The sequence below is a fragment of the Cyclopterus lumpus genome, chromosome 21 (assembly GCF_009769545.1).
Source record: "Cyclopterus lumpus isolate fCycLum1 chromosome 21, fCycLum1.pri, whole genome shotgun sequence".
Classification (NCBI taxonomy): domain Eukaryota; kingdom Metazoa; phylum Chordata; class Actinopteri; order Perciformes; family Cyclopteridae; genus Cyclopterus; species Cyclopterus lumpus.
Window position 1 is genome coordinate 1,625,756 of NC_046986.1, and position 21,080 is coordinate 1,646,835.

The 21,080-nt window shown below is 47.7% G+C and overlaps 1 protein-coding gene across 1 annotated transcript in view; it reads right to left on the bottom strand.

The window, feature by feature from the left end:
• Positions 1-21,080, bottom strand: part of ttn.2 (titin, tandem duplicate 2) — a 197,493-nt gene that overhangs the window by 23,679 nt on the left and 152,734 nt on the right. Inside the window, exons 210-219 of the mRNA XM_034561708.1 lie at positions 3,966-21,059; positions 3,574-3,870; positions 2,798-3,385; positions 2,386-2,688; positions 2,004-2,300; positions 1,466-1,753; positions 1,051-1,350; positions 812-963; positions 564-714; positions 153-452 (exon numbers count right to left, since the gene is read on the bottom strand). Coding sequence (XP_034417599.1) covers positions 153-452; positions 564-714; positions 812-963; positions 1,051-1,350; positions 1,466-1,753; positions 2,004-2,300; positions 2,386-2,688; positions 2,798-3,385; positions 3,574-3,870; positions 3,966-21,059 — 19,770 coding nt within the window. The remainder of the gene's footprint in view (positions 1-152; positions 453-563; positions 715-811; positions 964-1,050; positions 1,351-1,465; positions 1,754-2,003; positions 2,301-2,385; positions 2,689-2,797; positions 3,386-3,573; positions 3,871-3,965; positions 21,060-21,080) is intronic.

The window sequence follows — 21,080 nt, forward strand, 5'->3', positions numbered from 1 at the left end:
TTGCTCAGTATAGCAATCAATAGCAGAAAAATGACAGGAAGTGGCCTTTTAATGTCTTAATTAACTTTAATCATGCTATTTATCAATATATTTTTATATAAAAGACTAATGTTCTGTGTCAATACCAGAAAAAGATTGTTACAAATACAAACCCAAAATATCTTTGGCTTGCACGGGCTGGTACATTCTGATGTCTTCTCCTTTCCCCTTGGAGTTGACAGCAAAGACTTTGAAGAAGTAGTAGGATCCTGGTTTGAGGTGAGACACCACATACTCGCAGGTCTTGACCTGCAGGTTGATGGTCACCCATTCTTTTTCCTCTGTGTTCAACTGGTCCAGGATGTAGTGTGTGACTTCACTGCCGCCATCGTAGACGGGCTTCTCCCAGCCGAGGGTGATGGAGGTCTTTGTGGAATCGACCACGCGCAGCTTGGATGGCTCACCAGGCAGATCTGGAGGAGCCAAAAGGGTATGAATGTTGTCAGCTGCTCTATGTGAAGGTATTAACAATAAACACGTTCCCATATTGCTGGCATGGCAATGCTAAGTGAGTAAAAACATACCGATGGGGTCGTAGGCCTTGTAGAGGTCAGAAGCCTCAGAGTAGTTTCCTGCTCCAGCCTTGTTGACAGCACACACTCTGTACTGGTACTCGTTGTTCTCCGTCAGGTTGGTGACTTTCTGCCTGGTGTCTCTGATGGTGCCCTTCACCACCTGGCCAACAAAAAGGTATGTTATGGTGCCTGTACATGCTAGTTTGGCTTATTTAACCTCAGTACAACATCTGTAAAGATCAGGACAACAAACAAACCTTGAACCACTGCAGACTCTTCTTCTCCCTCTTCTCCAGGTAGTAGCCGTCGATGTCGCTGCCTCCATCCACCGCCGGTCTTTCCCAGATCACTGTCATGGTAGACTTGGTGATCATGGACACTTGAGGCTTGGATGGCTCGCTAGGAGTAACTGTATGAAAACAAAATGATCAGGTGAGATGAAATAAAGGGAAGAAGTGTAGTCATTGTAGCGGTTGAGTTTATTCCGTTTGCTCACCGAACGCGTTCTTTGCGACTATAGGTTCAGACTCCAGTGGGTCTCCAACGCCATACTTGTTGACTCCTCGGATTCTGAAGATGTACTCATTGCCGTGGATAAGTCTGGGCACGTTAACAATGCAGTCGACCAATTTCTCTGAGATAATGGACCACATGACCCTGCTGGTCTCCCTCTTTTCCACAATATAATGCGTGACCATGGCACCGCCCTCGTCGGCAGGCGGGGACCACATGATGGTGATGTTGTCGGCCGTCACCTTCTTAAACTGAATCTCTCCATCAGGGGGGCCTGGCTTGTCTGGGAAGGGGGAGGACATATTCATGCACATTAGGGTCTATACTTTTACATAAAGAGAGATTTCATGCAAGGCAAAATTACTATCATAAATACAGTTTAAATAATATCTGAATACCTTGAATGAGCAGCCTGACAATGCCAGTCGCAGTTCCAAGGGAGTTCTTCACCTTGACCTCATAGATTCCAGAGTTAAGACGAGTGGTTTCCTTCAGGAACACACTGGTGGACTCAAATGAGTGTTTGAAAGAGAGCTGGGGAGAAGGCTCAAGCTCTCTGCCATCCTTAAACCACTCGATGGTTGGAGCAGGTTTGGCTTTGATATTAAACTTGAGCTCCACATTAGATTCAGCCATGTGCTTGACTTCGTTGAAGTACTCTTGAGGTATATCAATCTCTGGGGCACCTGGATGATAACCAGAAAAACAGGCAGTTGAGGGATATATGCATTTTACATGATAGACTATGACAGACAAGAGAATAGAAAAGATTGTTGTGGGAAAAAAGTATATTTCCAAAACGTGATATCCAATTTCCCCCAAAAAACACCATGGAGAGTCTAGTCTGAAAGGTTACTTTTTAATTCTCTGAGGTGAGCAAATGTACTAAATGTTATGGCAAAGCACAGATTGGAATACTAGACAAAGGCGACCTACCGTAGGTGTCCACACATGTGGCTGGTCCAGCTGTCATGGAGGGGTTGCTCACTGAGCCAACGGCATTCCTGGCCATGACTCTGAATTCGTACGTCTCGTCCTGGGTGAGGCCCGTCACAGTGAAGCGGGTTTCTGAAACATTCGTGAGGTTCGTCTTGAACCACCTGGCACTAACGCCCTCTCTCTTCTCAATGATGTAACCGGTGATTGTCGATCCGCCATCGTAGTTGGGCCTCTGCCAAACCAGGCTAATGGAGTTCTTGGTGATGTCATTTATACGAACGGCGGTGGGTGGCTCTGCAAGAACAATGGGAACTCGTTAAAAGACAACAGTTGATAAGAATTAAAATCAGATATAGAAAGACGTTGACGTTCCACTCACCACAGGCATCAATAGCTAGTACTGCATCAGAAATCTTGCTGAAGGCACTGATTCCAGCAGCGTTCTCTGCTGCTACCTTGAACTCGTAAATGAGCCCAGCATTGATGTTGGTGACCTTAAGGTGTGTTGCACGGATCACCATTTTATTGACCCTCTGCCAAAGGATGCTATTCCTGTCTTTCATCTGGAGATGGTAGCCGAACACATGGCTGCCGCCATCTGACGCAGGCTCCTTCCAGGCGACAGTGATGGTCTCCCTGGTTACACCAGTGATCTCTGGAGTTGATGGCGCTTCAGCAATAGCTGGGGTTAAAAGTCAGAGATAAAAGGTGTTAACATGTTGACCATGAAAAAATGAATAGAAAAATAAAACGTGAAGATAAAAGAGGGAAGTAAAACAAAGATCACTTACTGTAAGGAAGGTTGACAGTTACAGTTGGCGAGTCAATGTGCTCGCTGATTCCATATTTGTTCTCAGCCTTGATTCTGAATTGGTACTCCAGGCCAGTGGTCAGCTTCATGACCTTCATGGTGCAGCGGGCCACAGCAGAAGAGATATCCATCCAGTTGGCTGTGGTTGTCTCTCTCTTCTGGATGATGTAGTTGGTGATGGGGCTGCCACCTTCATATGCCGGTGGGGACCAATTCAGGCTCACACTGTCCTCTGTGACGTCAAACAGCTCCACAGGTCCAAGTGGAGCACTGGGGCGGTCCAGAACCATTATATTTACAAAGGATTTGGTGGTTCCACTGGAGTTGGAGGCAGTGATGTCGTAGCGTCCTGAGTCTCCAGCAATGCTCTCGCGCAAACTTATCTTGATGCTGTCAGGGGTGACTTCAGAGTTGAACCTCATTGTTGACTTGAGTAGCACGTTATCCTTGGACAGGGAGACTTTAGGCAAAGGCCGGCCCGTCAGTGGGATCTCACACTTGAGGGTGGAGCCGGCTCTAACATACACTGTGTTGTGGGGGAAGTCCTTCATGTTGATCTCAGGAGATTCTGGAGCAATCAAGTAACAAAGAGAGTTAAAGCAGGGGAAACAGAGGAATATTGTGTCATTTGACTTGGCTATTCCTTGGTTATATGCAATAATCACAAGTAATGGACGTTGGCTTATTCTGTTGTTTGTATATCTTAGTCTTAACTAATCACATTGTTGATTCGGATCAGTCTGATCTATAACTTACCAAGCTGGTCTTTGACTACTACTGGGGTGACCATTTCCTTAATATCACTGAAGCCAGCATGGTTCTCTGCTCTGACTCTGAAGAAGTACTCAACGTTCTCCCTCAGACCAGACACTGTGAAGTGGATGGACTTGGTTACGCCACATTTAACCCACTTCTCCTGGCCTATCTCCAGAGCTTCCAACAGGTATCCAGTAATTCTGCTGCCGCCGTCTTGTTCTGGTTTTGCCCAGATCAAGGACACACTGTCCTTCGTAACGTCAGTCACACCCAGCTTTGGTGGTGGGCTTGGTTTTTCTGGAGAAGAAATACATGTATTTTATTAAAATATTCGGGTTTATCTATTCCCTGACAATTAGAATATATAACATTATCGACTTAAAATTCAATACCTGTGATTTTGGTTGCCTCCTTGGTCTCAGCAGAAACACCAACTCCGTACTCATTCTCGCCCGTTACTCTAAAGAAGTAGACTCCTCCCTCTAGCACGTCCATCACCTTGTATGTCAGTCTGTTGCAAGCGTCAGTCAACCTGGTCCAGCCTTTTTTGCTGGCCTCACGGATATCAACAAGGTAGTTATTAACTGGTCCTCCTCCCTCATTCACAGGAGTGTCCCAGGTTACAGTAGCAGAGGTCTTGGTCACGTCTTTGACCTCTACATGGGCAGGAGGTCCAGGGGAATCCAAGACTCTGACATTGAGTGTCAAGCAGGAGGTTCCAGCTACGCTGGACAAAGTGATGGTGTATTTGCCAGAGTCATTGCGAGTTGCTTTCTCTAAAGTGATGGAGGTGAAGGTGTCTGTGGTGTCAATGGCGGCACGAACTCTAAGGTCAATATCATGCTTCGTCCATGTAACACTGGGGATGGGTTTGCCTCTGAAGGGTACTGTCATGGTGAATGAGCTACCATCCTTCACAATAAGAGTCTTCCTCATGTCATTGCTGATGTCAAAGACGGGCTCCTCCTCTCTTTCTTTGGCGACCTGTTTGTCTGATTCAGGACTTGACTCACTCGCTCCAATCTTGTTAATGGACTTGACAACAAACACATATTCAGTCCCAGGTGTCAATCCCACCACTGTAAACTCTGTGTTCTTGGTATTCTGGACTCCAGTAATCCATTCATCATCGAACGTATTCCTGTATTTGACTCTGTAACCAGTTACAGGTGATCCACCATCAAATAGGGGCTTATTCCATGACAGGGTGACTGTTGTCTTTGAAGAGTCAATGATCTTTGGCTTAGCAGGAGGTGAAGGCAGGAACAGTGGGTCTTCAGCCTTTGTGAGAGGGCAAGGGACGCTGGGAGCACTGAGGCCAGCAGAATTCTCTGCAAACACTCTGTACTCATACTCACTGCCAACACGAAGGTTTGAGGCTTTGACTCTGAGGTCATAAACCGGTTTCTTGTTGACACGGCACCAGCGAAGGCCAATCTTCTCTCGCTTTTCAATGACGTAGCCAGCGATACTGCTGCCACCATCAGAAACTGGTCTTTCCCAACAGATGGTCATTGCCTCACTAGTAATTGCGGTGACCTGTACATTCGTTGGCGTGGCAGGCACAGTGAATGGATCCATGGCCTTTGATGGCTCACTCTCCAGGGCCTCACCATCCCCAAATTTGTTGACTCCCCTGACTCTGAAGATGTACTCATTTCCTTTGAGCAGCTTGGTCACTTTACAGGTGGTTGCTTTCATGTCACCAAAGACAAGAGTCCAGGTGAGCCGACTGGTCTCACGTTTCTCGACAATGTAGTGCATGATTTCAGCACCACCGTTCTCCTGAGGGGGGCCCCAATTTATGGTGCATTTCTCACCTGTCAGGCCAGATACTGCCAATGGTCCTGAGGAAGGTCCAGGTCTGTCCAGAACCTTACAGTTGATAGCCACAGACCTGGTTCCTGCCACATTGTGCAAGGTCAGGACATACTGGCCAGAGTCCCTCCTGATAGCATCTCTGACAATCAGTGTAGTTGTGAAGTTGGTGGACGTGATTTCACACCTGGCCTCCTTCTCAATCTCCCTTCCATCCTTAGACCATGATACAACTGGTAGTGGACGGCCCGTGATTTCAGCATCAATTCGAATGATCTCTCCAGCCTTAATCACAACCAGCTGTCTGAACTTCTCTTCCAGGATGATAGTGGGAGGGTCAACATCATCCTTGACTGTGACAGGACCAGTGCTCTCTGAAGGAGCACTCAACAGCTCTGCAGAATTCTTAGTGATGACGTGGAAGTCATATTGGACATCTTCTGTGAGGCCTGTGACATCGAAGTAGGTGTCTTGCAGGTTGGTGAAGTTGCATTTGAGCCAGCGGCCACTGGGAAGTTCTTTACGCTCAACAATGTACCCAGTTATCTTTATTCCGCCATCATACTCTGGCTTCTCCCAGAAGAGGGAAACTGAGGTCCTGGTAATGTTGGTGACTCTAAGGTTACGTGGAGATTCACATGGATCCCTGGCAGCCACAGGGTCACTTGCCTTAGTGCAAGGACCAATTCCAGCCATATTCTCAGCATAGACTCTAAACTGATACAGCAGGCCTTCTTCAATGCCTGTCATTTTAAACTGGTTCTCAGCCAGCAGACCTCTGTTAACCTTGGTCCACAGGATGCTGCTTTGGTCTTTGCATTCAATGTGATAACCGATTACAGGGCTGCCACCATCAGTGGAAGGTCTGCCCCACACCACGAGCATGCCATACTTTGTGGCATGGGAAACATGGACGTTGGTTGGAGGGCCAGGAGAATCAAATGGATACTGAGCAATAACGGGAGTAGAATCAAGGGCTGAACTCTTGCCGTAACGGTTCTCAGCTGCAATACGGAACTGATACTCTGTTCCCTGAATGAGACGAGCCACCTTGATTGATGTTCTGGCTACTGTGGCTGAAACAATCTGCCATGAGGTTGTGGTAGTGTCTCTTTTCTCCACAACATAGTTGTTAATTTGGCATCCACCATCATAGGTTGGCGGATCCCAAGACAGAGAGATGAAGTCAGCGCTCACCTCATCCATCTTAATGTTGCTGGGTGGGCCAGGTTTGTCCAGGACTATAACAGATATTTCAGCTGTGCTGGTGCCAACTGAGTTTGTCAGAGTAATCACATACTTTCCTACATCCTCCTTGGTTGCATCCTTGATGACAATCTTGGATGAGGTCTTGGAAGTAAGAACATTGACCCTTGTTGTCTGCTTAAGTGCTTGGCCGTCCTTCTTCCAGGACACTTCAGGCTGAGGTCGGCCTCTGAAGGGAACATCAACCTTCAGGTCATCTCCTGCTTTCACACTGTATGTGTCGTACAACAGGTTGACGATGGGCAGCATCGTAATGTCCTTCACAACCACAGGGGTAGCCAGAGGCTTAGCATCACTCTTGCCCTTATCATTCACAGCAATCACCCGGAAGGAATATTCCTCTCCAGTTGTGAGTCCACCAATAGTAGCTTCCAGTGCTTTGACTTCACTGCATACGGACCATTTGTCATCTCCCTTTGGCTGCATCTCAACAATAAAGTTTGTGATCTTGCTGCCTCCATCATGATCAGGTTTCTCCCAGGAAAGAGAGACTGTATGACGAGTTACGTCAATCAGGACGACCTTCCCTGGAGGCAAAGGAGCCTCAGCCACCTTGACTTGATCTGTGGAGGCAGGCAGACCTACTCCAAGCTCATTCACAGCCAACACACGGAAATAGTATCGGCCTCCCTCTTGCAGGTCAGAAATAATGTAGGAGTTCCTCACACAGCTGGTGCAAACACTAGTGAAAGCCATTCTCTTCTGCTCTCTCTTCTCCACGATATAGTGTGATATCTTAGCCCCACCATCTATTGAAGGAGGCTCCCAGGAGAGAGAGACAGAAGTTCTCTTTACATCCTTAACCACCAGGTTGGTAGGAGCGCTAGGGGAGTCCAGAACTCTGACATTGATGAAGGCTGATTTAGAACCACTGAGGTTCTCAAGGTTCAGTACATATTTGCCAGTGTCGAATCTATCGACATTCTCGATCACCAGCATTGTGTAAGAGCTTGTGACTTCAATCTGGGCACGCTCATTCAAAGTGCCATCAGCCTTTGACCATCTGACCTCTGGCTCTGGCTTTCCTCTGATTGTCACAAACAGACGCAAGGAGGCAGTCGCACGAACATTGACCATCTTCCTCAGGTCAGCATCCAGTTCAATTTCAGGAGCCTCCAGCTTCTCTGCAGCGATCACAGAACTAAGTAGGTCCACATGCTCTCCTACTCCCTCACAGTTAATGGCACAGATGCGGAAGTTGTACTCTGCATTCTCCTTCAGATGCTTCACAGTGTAGTGAGTGGCCTGAACACCAGTGGGTGGTGTGCAAGTGATCCATTCATCATCAGTTGCCTCTTTCCTTTCAACAACATATCCGCTTATCTGAGCTCCACCATCATAGATAGGCCTGGTCCAGGACAGGGAAACGGTGGTGCTTGAATGGCCGGTGACTTTGGGGTTATTTGGAGCTCCTGGTGGATAAATGGCATCACAGGCTTTGATGTATTCTGTTGGTTCACTAGGCTTTCCCACACCACCAGCATTTTCAGCTGAGATCCTGAATTCATAGGAGTGGCCCTCTGTGAGGCCAGTGCATCTGAATCTCAGGTCACTCAGTCTCTTCTTATTGCACTTAGTCCATCTGATGCCATCCATATCACGTTTTTCAAGGATATATCCTTCAATCTCAGCTCCTCCATTATGTTCTGGTCTCTCCCATGTAAGCACAATGGAGTCCCTAGTGATAGCGCTGGTCTCTGGGGTTGAGGGGGCACTGGGAGTGGTGAAGGGGTTACGAGCAATAACAGCCTCAGACTCCAAAGGTTCACCAACACCATATTTATTCACAGCAGTGACTCTAAAGATGTATTCATTGCCGGGCAGCAGTTTTGTGATTTTATAGCTGATGGCCTGGATCTTGGGCTCAATCATAGTCCATGACAAACGACTGGTCTCTCTCTTCTCAATGATGTAGTGAGAGATGCTTGCTCCACCATCATGTGAGGGATGGTTCCAGTGCAGATAACATTTCTCAGCTGTGACCCCTTTAACTTCTAGCGGGCCATCTGGAGAACCAGGTCTATCCAGAACTTTGACATTAACTGGGACCATCTTGACTCCTCCTACATTGACAAGTTTGAGGTAAAAGTGGCCACCATCCACTCTGATGCAATCCTTGACTGTCAGGATGGTACGTGTGAGGGTGGTCTTGACCTCCATTCTTGGTGTGGTTTGGTCAATCTCTTTTCCATCCTTTAACCAAATTACTTCAGGCAGAGGCTTGCCAGTATAGTCGGCATCAATGACAAATGTCTCACCAGCACTAACAACAGTCATATCCTTGAATTTAGAATCCATAGTGGCTTCTGGAGCTTCAATTTCATCTTTGGCAGTAATCTCTCCTGTGCTCTGAGAAGGACGGCTGAAAATTCCAGCAGCGTTACGGGCAATGACTCTGTACTCATAAACACAGTCCTCAGTCAGGCCAGTCAGTGTGTACTGGGTAGTAATGATGTTGGTGAAGCTGGCCTTCATCCAGCGAGTATCTGGGTGCTTCTTCCTCTCAATCACATAGCCAGTGATTGCACTGCCTCCATCATACTGTGGCCTTGTCCACTGAAGCGTCACATGATTTCTGGTGATATTAATGGCCTCAGGATTGCCTGGTGGGTCACATGGGTCCCTGGCTACTGTGCTCACAGATACCTTGCTAACTGGGCTGAGTCCAGCAATGTTCTCAGCATAAACTCTGAATTCATACTCAATACCTTCTTCCAGCTCTGAAGTCTTGAAACGTGTGTCTGGGATTAGAAGCTTGTTGAGTTTAGTCCACAAGAGGCTGTTTTTCTCCTTTCTCTCAAAGTGATAGCCTAAGACTGGACTGCCTCCGTTGTTGGTGGGAGCGTTCCACTCAACAACCATGTTTTCCTTTGTTGCAGCAGAAACAATTGGTGTCCCAGGAGCAGCAGGCTCACTGAATGGATACTGAGCAATAACATTGGAAGACACAATGGAAGAACTCTTTCCATATCTATTCTCAGCAGACACTCTGAATTGATACTCAATTCCAGTCTTCAAGTTGGTGACTTTGATGGTTGATCTGGCAATAGTAGCAGACACAATCTGCCATGCTGTCGTGGTCGTATCTCTCTTCTCCACAATGTAGTTGTTGATCTGACAGCCTCCAGTATACTCTGGTGGCTCCCAGGAGAGGGACACATAATTAGAGCTCACCTCCTCAATCTTCACAGGGCCTTTGGGTGGGCCAGGCTTTTCAAGAATGATGACAGTAATCTCCAATTCAGCTGTTCCAACACTGCTGGTGGCTGTGATGGTGTATTTACCAGAGTCTTCCTTACTTGCATCCTTGATGCACAGCTTAGTAGATGAAAGTGCGCTGGATACATTTAGTCTAGTTGTCTCCTTCAGAGCTTGTCCATCCTTCTTCCATTCAACCTTGGGAACAGGGCGCCCAATCACTGGAATCTCAATCTTCAGATCATCACCATTCTGTACACTGTAAGTGTTGGATGCCAACATGAATCTGGGCTTCATAGTTACATCTTTAGCAGTGACTGGTGCAGCCAGAGACCTGGGGTCACTCCTGCCCTTTTCATTGAAAGCTGAGACTCTAAAGAGGTACTCATGCCCCGTACTTAGGCTTGTGACAGTGCCCTCGCAGGTTTTGGTTGTGGCGGCCACCACCCATTCTTCTGAACCCACAGGCTGCATCTCAATGTAGTAGCCTATAATCCTGCTGCCTCCATCATGGTCTGGCTTCTCCCAGGAGAAAGAGGCAGAGGTTTTGGTCACTTCAGTCAAATTGACTTTACCAACTGACAGAGGAGGCTCAGAGGTCTTAACTGAGCTTTCTGTCTCGGCTTGCTGTCCAACACCAAACTCATTCTCCGCTAAGATTCTGAAATAGTAGATAGTTCCCTCAGTGAGGCCAGTGATACGGTAGCTTGTTTTTGTGCACTTGTTGTCCACATTAGAGTAAACTATCCTGGTTGACTCACGCTTTTCAACCAGGTAATTCTTGATTCTTGAACCTCCATCAATAAGAGGAGGCTCCCAGGTCAGAGTGACACTTTCCCTCTTAACGTCTTTTACTGTCAGATTCACTGGGGCCCCTGGAGTGTCCAGAACTTTAACAGAAACAAAGGCTGATTTGGTGCCAGCGCTATTTTCCAAGTTGAGGATGTATTTTCCGGCATCATATTTGTCACAGATGTCAATGGAGAGCTGCGAGTAGTCTTCACCAGAGTCTATCTGAGCTTTTATGGGCAGTGCTCCATCCTCCTTGGCCCAGCTGATCTCAGGAGTAGGATGGCCTTTGAATGGAATACAGATTCTCATTGAGCCTCCCGCTCGGACAACTATTCCCTTCCTGAGCTCTGCATCCAGAATCATCTCTGGAGGATCAAGCTTATCTAATGGTTTCACGACTCCCTCGATCTCGGTGGGCTCACCAACACCGAGCTTGTTGATGGCACATATTCGCACCTTGTATTCCTGGTGCTCTATCAACTTAGTGATGGTAAACTTGGTAGCATTAACTCCAGAGGGTGGGGTACATATGCTCCACTCCTCCTCATCAGCCTTAGTAATTTCCACAGCGTATCCTTGAATCTCACAACCACCATCATAGATAGGCCGGTGCCAGGCCACACTGATGGTGTCTTTAGTCAAATTGACCACATGGGCATTGGAGGGACAGCCCGGTTCAAAGGAAGGGTCACAGGCTTTGAGGTAGGATGTAGGTGGGCTTGGCTGACCCACTCCAGCTACATTCTCAGCAGATACCTTGAATTCATATTCATGGTCCTCAGTCAGTCCTGTTACTCTGAAACGTAAGTCTGTCACTCTGCGTTTGTTGCACTTTGTCCATCTCACTCCAGCTCTGTCTCTCTTCTCAACAATGTAACCAACAATCTCACTGCCTCCAGTTGTCTCAGGGCGGTTCCAGCAGACAGTCATGGAGTCTCTTGTAATGTTTGTGATCTCAAGCTCCTGAGGTGAGCCAGGGGGAACAAATGGATTTCTCATCATAACGGGCACTGATTCAAGAGGCTCGCCCGTTCCGTATTTGTTGACAGCCAAGATTCTGAAGATATACTCATTGCCCTTCAACAGTTTGGTAACTTTGAACATGGTAGCTCCACAGTCACTGGAGACTACAGTCCAAGCCAGGCGGCTGGTTTCTCTCTTCTGAATGACGTAGTGAGAAATGCTAGCTCCTCCATCGTGCCTGGGGGGCAACCATGACAGGGAGCACTTTTCCTCAGTGACATTGCTGACAGTAAGCGGTCCTTCTGAGGGTCCTGGTCTGTCCAGGACCTTCACAGTGAATGGAACAGTCTTAGTTCCAGCCACATTAGTCAGAACCAGTGTGTACTGTCCACCATCCACTCTGATGGCATCCTTCACAATGAGCAAAGCCTTAAAATCTGTGTTTTTGATCTCAGCTCTTGCTGAGTTTTCAACTTCAACATTTCCTTTGAACCACTGGGCTGTGGGGATGGGCTTTCCTCCCACACAGGCCTCCAAACTGAAAGTCTCTCCAGCATTGATAACAATGGTCTGGTTGTACATAGGATCCGTCTCACACTTAGGTGGGTCAATTTCATCCATGGCTGTGATGGATCCTGTGCTCTCAGAGGGCTTGCTGACAGCACCAGCTGCATTCCTTGCAATTACTCTGAAATCATATTTACTGTGTTCTGTCAGACCAGTAACTGTGAATTCATGTTCAATTACATTTGCAAAGCTGGCCTTCATCCACTTTCCTTCAGGAAGGTCACGTTTCTCCACTACATAGCCAGTAATTAAGCTTCCACCATTATACTCTGGGGCAGTCCACTTCAGCTTCACTGAGTGCCTGGTCACAATCACAGCCTCAGGAAGGCCAGGAGGATAACATGGGTCACGGGCTACATACACCTCAGAGATTTTGCTGCATTTTCCGATGCCAACAATATTCTCAGCATATACTCTGTACTCATACTCAATGCCTTCCTCAAGAGGAGCAGATTTGAACCTGCAGTCTTGGATGAGCATTTTGTTGATCTTGGTCCAGAGGATACTGTTCTTCTCCTTTCGTTCCAGATGGTAGCCCAAAATGGCACTGCCTCCATCCGATGGGGGTTTGTGCCACTCAACCACCATATAGTCCTTAGAGTATGTAGCCACAAATGGTGTTCCTGATGGGCCAGGCTCCTGGAACGGATACTGAGCCACAATAGGTGCTGAATCAATTGCATAACTTTTTCCATATCTGTTCTCTGCATAGATTCTGAACTGGTATTCACTGCCTGTCTTCAGATTGCTCACTTTTAGCGTGGTCCTTGCCAGAGTGGCAGATAAGACCACCCAGTTGGTTGTTGTTGTGTCTCTCTTCTCAACCACATAGTTAGAGATTGGGCAACCACCTGTATATGTAGGAGGTTCCCAGTTAAGAGTCATACTCTCAGCACTGACATCCTCAAATTTGACAGGGCCTGTTGGTGGGCCTGGTTTGTCCAGGGTTATCACCTCAATAGTGGCATCCTTGGATCCAAGGGAATTGACTATATTAATGCTGTACATGCCTCCATCCTCTCTGATAGCATCTTTTATGGTGAGAGTAGTGTGACGTGCTGAGTCAGTGACATTGACTCTGGTGGTCTGCTTAAGGGCTGCTCCATCCTTGGTCCAAGTGATGCTTGGCTTTGGATGACCAGCAACTGGGACTTCAATCTTGAGGTCATACCCCACCTGGACACTGTAGGTGCTCATTTGGGGCCTAACAGAAGGCTCAATCACAAGGTCCTTAGCTACAACTGATTGAGCCAGCTGTCTGGGGTCACTTTTCCCCTTGTCATTTACAGCAAAAACTCTGAACTGGTACTCCTCTCCCTTGAGCAGATTGGTCACTACAGTCTCCAGGGCTTTCCCACTAGCGCACAGAGACCAGGTTTCGCTGTCCTTAGGTGCCAATTCAACTTCATAGTAACTGATCCTACTGCCGCCGTCATGTTCAGGCTTCTCCCAGGAGAGAGTTACGGAGCTACAAGTGACGTCCACAACACTGACTTTACCAGGTGGCTGAGGCTTTTCAGATATCTTAACTGGTTCTATTGTTTTAGCAGGGAGACCCACACCATATTCATTCTCAGCCAGGACTCTGAAGAAGAAGATTCCACCCTCTGGCAAAGGCTCAACCTTCCATGACATCTTGTTGCAGGTGGTGATAGGAGAATACACTTTCCTAGTACTCTCACGCTTCTCAACAATATAATGCTTAATCTTTGAGCCGCCATCCAGATGTGGAGGCTCCCATGTGAGAGTAACGGAATTCTTGGTAATCTCTTTCACCAAAAAGTTAGCTGGTGGACCAGGTGAATCCAAAACTCTGACACTGATGAAGACTGACTTCACTCCGCTGGCATTCTCTGCAGTCAGGATGTACTTGCCAGTGTCGAATCTGTCAACATTCTCAATGACAAGTGAAGCATAGCTGCTTGTATTGTCAATCAGGGCAGTCTCCTTGATCGTGCCCTCAGCCTTCCCCCATTTCACCTCAGGAGCTGGACGACCTCTCACAGGAACAAACAGCCTGAGGGTGCTTGCTGATCTAATGTTGATCATCTTTCTCATATCAGCATCTAAGTCAAGATCAGGAGCCTCAAGCTTTTCCTCCAGCAGAATCTTTCCTGAAATATCAGCATGCTCCCCAATACCAACTTTGTTGATGGCGCACACTCTGAATTGGTATTCGTGCTTCTCCAGAAGCTTTGTCACTGTAAAGTTGGTCTTTGTGATTCCGCTTGGAGGAGTGCACATAAACCACTCATCAGTTGCTACATTGCAGGCCTCAACAATGTAAGCCTGAATCTCACAGCCACCATCATAGATGGGTTTTCCCCATGTCAGGGAAACAGTGGATCTAGATGTGTCTACCACCTTGGGGTTGTTTGGTGGGCCTGCTTTGAAGATTGGATCCAATGCTTTGTAGTACACTGTTGGTGCACTAGGTGTGCCAACACCTGCAGAATTTTCAGCAGAAACTCTGAATTCATAGCTGTGGTTTTCTAGGAGCCCAGTCACTCTGAAGCGAAGCTCACTCACTGTGCGCTTGTTGCACCTGGTCCATCTCACACCGTCCTTGTCACGTTTCTCAACAATGTATCCCTGAATAGCGCTTCCACCATCATTAGTTGGTCTATCCCAGGTCACCACCATTGAGTCTTTGGTGATTGTGGAGACTTCTACATCTGTCGGTGAGTTGGAAGTGACAAATTGATTTTTGGCAATCATCGGCCCAGATTCCAGAGGCTCACCAACTCCGTATTTGTTGACTGGAATCACTCTGAAGATGTACTCATTACCAGGAAGAAGTTTTGTGATCTTCAGGTTCAGTGTCTGAACTTTTTGTTCAACTACAGTCCAAACCAGTCGACTGGTTTCCCTCTTCTCAACAATGTAATGGGAAACATCGCTACCTCCATCTTGCAGGGGAGATTTCCAGGCAATGGAGCATTTTTCACTGGTGACCCCGTAGATGGAGATAGGGCCATCGGGTGGACCTGGTCTGTCCAGGACCTTGACATTAATGTTAACGGATTTCTCTCCTCCAACATTCTTTACCAGCAAAGTGTACTGACCTCCATCAACACGGATAGCTTCTTTAACCACTAGGCAAGCTGTAAAGTCTGTGTTCTTGAGCTCTAGGCGTGCTGCTTCAGCAATCTCTTGGCCCTCCTTCTGCCAGTGTACTGTGGGCACAGGCTTACCAGCGATAGCAGCCTCAAGCCTGAATGTTTCTCCAGCATTTACCACCACAGCCTGGGAGTACTTAGCTTCTAAGTCAATCTTGGGTGGATCCACCTCATCCTTAGCAGTAATGGATCCAGTAGAATCAGAGGGCTGGCTGGAGACACCTGCTGAATTCCTGGCGATGATACGGAACTCATAAATCTGATCTTCAGTAAGTCCTGTGACAACAAATTCAGTCTCAAGGACGTTGGCAAAACTAGCTTTCATCCAGCGGCCAGCTCCTTCCTTCTTCTCAACCACATAGCCTGTAATCTTGATGCCGCCGTCATACTCAGGTTTGGCCCATCTGAGTGTCACTCGGTTTCTTGTCACAATGACAGCCTCTGGTTTTCCTGGTCTGTCACAAGGATCTCTGGCCACTTGCATTTCACTCAGTTTGCTGGCTTTGCTGAGGCCAACAATGTTCTCAGCATAGACTCTGAACTCATATTCAATACCCTCCTCAAGGCCAACAGCCTTAAATCTGGTCTCTGGGATTAGTTGTTTGTTCTGTTTCACCCACAGTATACTGTTTCTCTCCTTGAGCTCCACGTGGTAGCCCAGAATTTTGCTCCCACCATCATTGCTGGGTGTAGCCCATACAACCACCATGTTCTCCTTGGTTGCTGACTGGACCACAACAGAATGTGGTGAGCTGGGCAGTTCAAATGGATACTGAGCAACAATAGTTTCAGAGAGCAGGACAAAGGACTTGCCATATCTATTCTCTGCAGCAATCCTAAACTGGTACTCAACTCCAGTCTTCAGACGGGCTGCCTTGATAGTGGTTCTGGCCACAGTAGCTGACACAATCTGCCAGTTAGTGGTGGATGTGTCTCTCTTCTCAACAATGTAATTGCTGATGGCACATCCACCGTCATACTCTGGTGGATTCCAGGACAAGACCATGCTGTCAGCAGTGACCTCATCCATCTTAATTGGGCCAGTTGGGGGACAAGGCTTATCTAGAACAATGACACTGAGGTCTGTAGATGCTTCTCCAATTGTGTTGGTCAGTTTGACAGTGTATGTGCCCACATCATCTCTGCAAGCCTCCTTAATAACCAGGTGAAGGTTTTTGTCTGTTGCTTCAGCATTAACTCTTGTTGTCTCCTTCAGAAGAATGCCATCTTTGAGCCAAGTTGCTGTGGCCTTTGGACAGGCAGCATATGGCACATCTATCTTCAGATCATCTCCTGCTAGCACACTAAAAGTGCTGAAAAGCAGTTTGAAGGTTGGTGAGATGACTAGGTCTTTAGCCACCACAGGCAAACTAAGAGAGCGTGGATCACTAACTCCCTTTTCATTGGTGGCTGAGATACGGAACATGTACTCCTCTCCTTGTGTAAGGCCAGCAACAAGAGCCACATTGGTCTTTACCACCATGACCTGGGTCCACTTCTCAGTGCCTTTACCCTGCATCTCAACAATATAGCCTGTGATTCTGCTGCCACCATCATAGTCAGGCTTTTCCCAGGTTAGTGTGACACTGGAGCTGGTAACATCAAGAAGAGACACTTTGCCTGGTGGTAGGGGCTTCTCTGACACTTTAATTGATTCAAGAGTCTCTACTGGGAGACCAATGCCATATTCATTCTCAGCGAGAATTCTAAAGCAGTACATTTTTCCTTCCTCCAGGTCTCCAATTTTCCAACTGGACTTATGGCAGCTGGCACAGACTGTTGAGTAGGCCTTTCTAGTTGACTCTCGCTTCTCCACAATGTAGTTGCGGACTCTAGAGCCACCGTCAATGAGAGGTGCATCCCAAACGAGGGAAACTGAATCTCTGGTGATCTCCTTGACAAACAGATTTTGAGGGGCTCCAGGAGTATCAAGCACCCGGACATTAACAAAGGCTGTTTTGCTTCCTGAGGCATTTTCCACCGTTACCATGTATTTACCTGCATCAAACCTGTCAACATTGTCTACCTGAAGAGTGGTGAATGATGAGGTGATTTCAATGTTAGCTCTGTCCAGGGATTCTCCATGCTCTCTTGACCATTTAACTTCAGGTACTGGTCTGCCCTTGATTGGAACAAAGAGCCTCAGTGTGCTACAGGCTCTGATGCAGACCACCTTACGCATCTCTGCTCCAAGTTCAATTTCTGGGGGAAGTTGTCTGTCTTCAGCCTTGGGGGTTCCAGGAACAGCAGCGGGTTCTCCCACTCCCTCACAATTAGTGGCACAGATGTTGATTTTGTAATCTTGGTTTTCCTTCAAGTTGGTAATGGTGAAGGAAGTGGCTGTCCATCCCTTCTTGGGAGTCTGTATTGTCCACTCATCCTCCTCAGGAAGGCAGGTCTCCACAATGTAACCAGTGATTTCAGAACCACCATCGTAGACAGGCTTGTTCCAGGCAAGAGTAATGGAAGACTTGGTTGTGTCCAGCACTCTGGGGTTCCCTGGAGGTCCAGGCTGGAAGATGGTGTCTACAGCTTTGTAGAATGGACTGGAAAGACTAGGCTGGCTTAGACCAGCATTATTCTCAGCAAAAACTCTAAATTCATATTCATGTCCTGGTGTGAGGCCAGAAGCCTTAAAGCGCAGGTCAGTTACAGTCCTCTTGTTGCATTTCACCCAGCGCAGACCAGTCTTATCCCTTCTCTCAATTATGTAGGTGTTTAATCTGCTGCCTCCATCGTGTTCAGGGCGCTCCCAGCAGACAACCATGGAGTCCTTGGTAATGGTGGTGACTTCAGGCTGCTGTGGTGGGTCACTGGGGACATACGGGTTGGCACAGATGACAGGTTCAGACTCCAGGGGCTCACCCACGCCATACTTGTTAACAGCCATGACTCTGAAGATGTATTCATTGCCCTTTAGGAGCTTGGTGACCTTAAACCTGTTTGCTTGGAGCTCTGTGGCCACGTTTGTCCATGCCAATCTACTGGTCTCTCGCCTCTGAATGATAAAGTACTCTATCTTGGCACCACCATCATGTGTTGGATGTAGCCAGTTAAGAACACATTTCTCAGCAGCAACATCAGAAACTGTGAGGGAGTCTGGTGGCCCAGGTCTGTCGAGCACCTTGACATTGTAGGTGAACTTGGCAAAGCCACCGGGATTGCTGGCGGTGAGTGTAAAAGCACCTCCATCCCTCCTCAGGGAGTCTTTGTTTGTTAGAGTTGTGTGGAAGTCAGTTGTCTTTATCTCTATCTTGCCTGTATCCTCAAGCTCCTTTCCTTCCTTAGTCCATACCAGACATGGGATTGGCCTGCCAGTCACACTGGCCTCCAGCTTGAACAACTCTCCTGCCATGACAACAATATTGCTGCTATACGATGAATCAACATCAATCCTGGGCTCTTCAATGTCATCTCTGCATGTGATTGCCTCTGATGACTGGGATGGAGCACTGACAGCACCAGCTGAGTTTCTTGCAAACACACGGAATTCATAAGTTGCATCTTCGATCAGCCCACTGACTGTGTAGATGGTTTCTAGGATGTTGTTAAAGTTGGCTTTAAGCCAGCGTCCATTGGGCATTTCTCTCCTCTCTACTGTGTATCCAGTGATAGAAAAGCCACCATCTCCCTCTGGTTTGGTCCACGAAACTGTCACCTCATGTCTGGTGACATTCAGTGCCACAGGTCTGCCTGGTGGGTCAACTGGGTCCAAAGCATACATAGTCTCAGAGGGTTTGCTTGGTTTGCTGAGACCAGCCATGTTTTCAGCAATAACACGGTGTTCATACCCGATTCCATCAACAAGGCCTGTTGATTTGAAGATATTTCCGACAACCATGGCTTTACTGGTTCTCTGCCACAGAATGCTGTTTTTCTCTTTTCTGTCCACGTGATAGCCGAGGATGACACTGCCTCCATCAGAGGAAGGCTCATTCCAGCTCAGAGTCATAGCATCCTTGTTGAAAGATGTGACCACAGGAGTGCCTGGCTGGCCTGGCACATCAAATGGATATGCAGCCACCACTGGTTCAGAGATGATGCATGGTCCAATGCCATATCTGTTCTGGGCCTTGACACGGAACTGATATTGGGTTCCAGTGTTGAGTCGGGGTGCCTTGAACGTGGTGCGGATCACTGTAGCTGCCAACTCCATCCAGGAAGTACCAGTAGTCTCCCGCATCTCAACAATATAGTTGTTGATGGGAACGCCTCCATCATTCTCTGGTGCCTCCCAAGACATGAGCACATAATCACATGAAACCTCGTCCAGCTTTATGGGACCAGTGGGAGCACCTGGAATATCGTGGACCAGGACTGTGATAGTCTCAGTCACTGTACCCAGCATGTTCTTTCCTGTCATGGAATACTGGCCTCCATCAGTCCTCTTGATCTCACCAATGTTGAGAATAGTTGACGTTGGTGTGGTTTCAATGTTGATTCTTTGTGTCTCCTTGAGCCCAATGTCGCCCTTTTTCCAGGAAACCACAGGTCTGGGTTTACCGAGCACTGGAATCTCCACCTTGACGCGATCGCCTGCTTTGGCGGTTACCGTCATCTGGTAGACTCCTCGCAGGTCAAAGGAAGGAGCGGATGTCTGCTCTCTGATAATAGCAGGCCTGCTCTCACGTGGGTCACTCCTGCCTGATGCATTGACAGCCATTATGCGGAAGGTATATTCTGCGCCCTCAATCAGATCTGTGACAGTGTAGTCCAGAGCCTTCATAGTGTCCACATGAACCCACTGGTCAGTGTCCTTCTTCTGGGCCTCAATGACATATCCGGTGATCAAGCTGCCACCGTCATGAAGAGGCTTGCTCCATGCCAGACTAGCACTGTCAGCTGATACATCTGTGACGTACAAGTTCTCTGGTGCTGAGGGGGCCTGAGACACCCTGATTGGCTCGGGGGATTCAGCAGGCTCACCTACGCCCAGGTCATTTTCAGCAGAGATACGGAAGTAGTAGTAAGATCCCTCCTCAAGGTCTGTAAACTTGAAGGAGCACTTCTGCCATGTAGTGCTAATTACTGTGTAGGCCTTCTTGGTGGCCTCCCTCTTTTCAATAACATAGTTGCAAATCTTAGAACCACCATCGATAATAGGGATTTCCCACTGGAGGGTGAGGCTGTTCCTGGTAATCTCTCTAGGCTTGACGTTGACTGGTGGTCCTGGTGTGTCCAAAACCTTCACATTAACAAAGCCGGTCTTCTTCCCAGCAACGTTCTCGAGACACAGGTTGTACTTTCCAGCATCGTATCTGGTGCAGTCAGGAATAACCAGTAGAGTGTAGGACTCTGTGGTGTCAATGTGCGCACGTGTTTTCAGGTTGGTATCATCTTTGCTCCAGGTTACTTCAGGAACAGGACGACCCCTGATGGGAACAAACATACGAATTGAAGCGCGGCACCTGACCACCAGGGTTTTCCTGAGTTCAGCATCCAGCTCAAAGTCTGGCAGCGTCTCCTGGTCCACCAGTTCAATCACTTTCTCAATCTCTGCAGGCTCGCCAACTCCCTCTGAGTTTAAGGCGGTGACTCTGAAGTGGTATTTGCCTCCTTTTTGAAGTTTACCAATGACATATTCAGTAGCTTTCAATGGATACTGTGTCTCCACCTCCCAGTCATCATGCCCTTCCTTTTTGTACTCAACGATATATCCTTTTACTTCAAGACCACCATCATAGTGGGGTCGGCCCCAGACAAAGGTAGCTGTGGTCTTTGTTGTGTCTGTAATTCTGGCGTTGGATGGGGGACCAGGTGGATCTAATAAACAAGAAAAACATT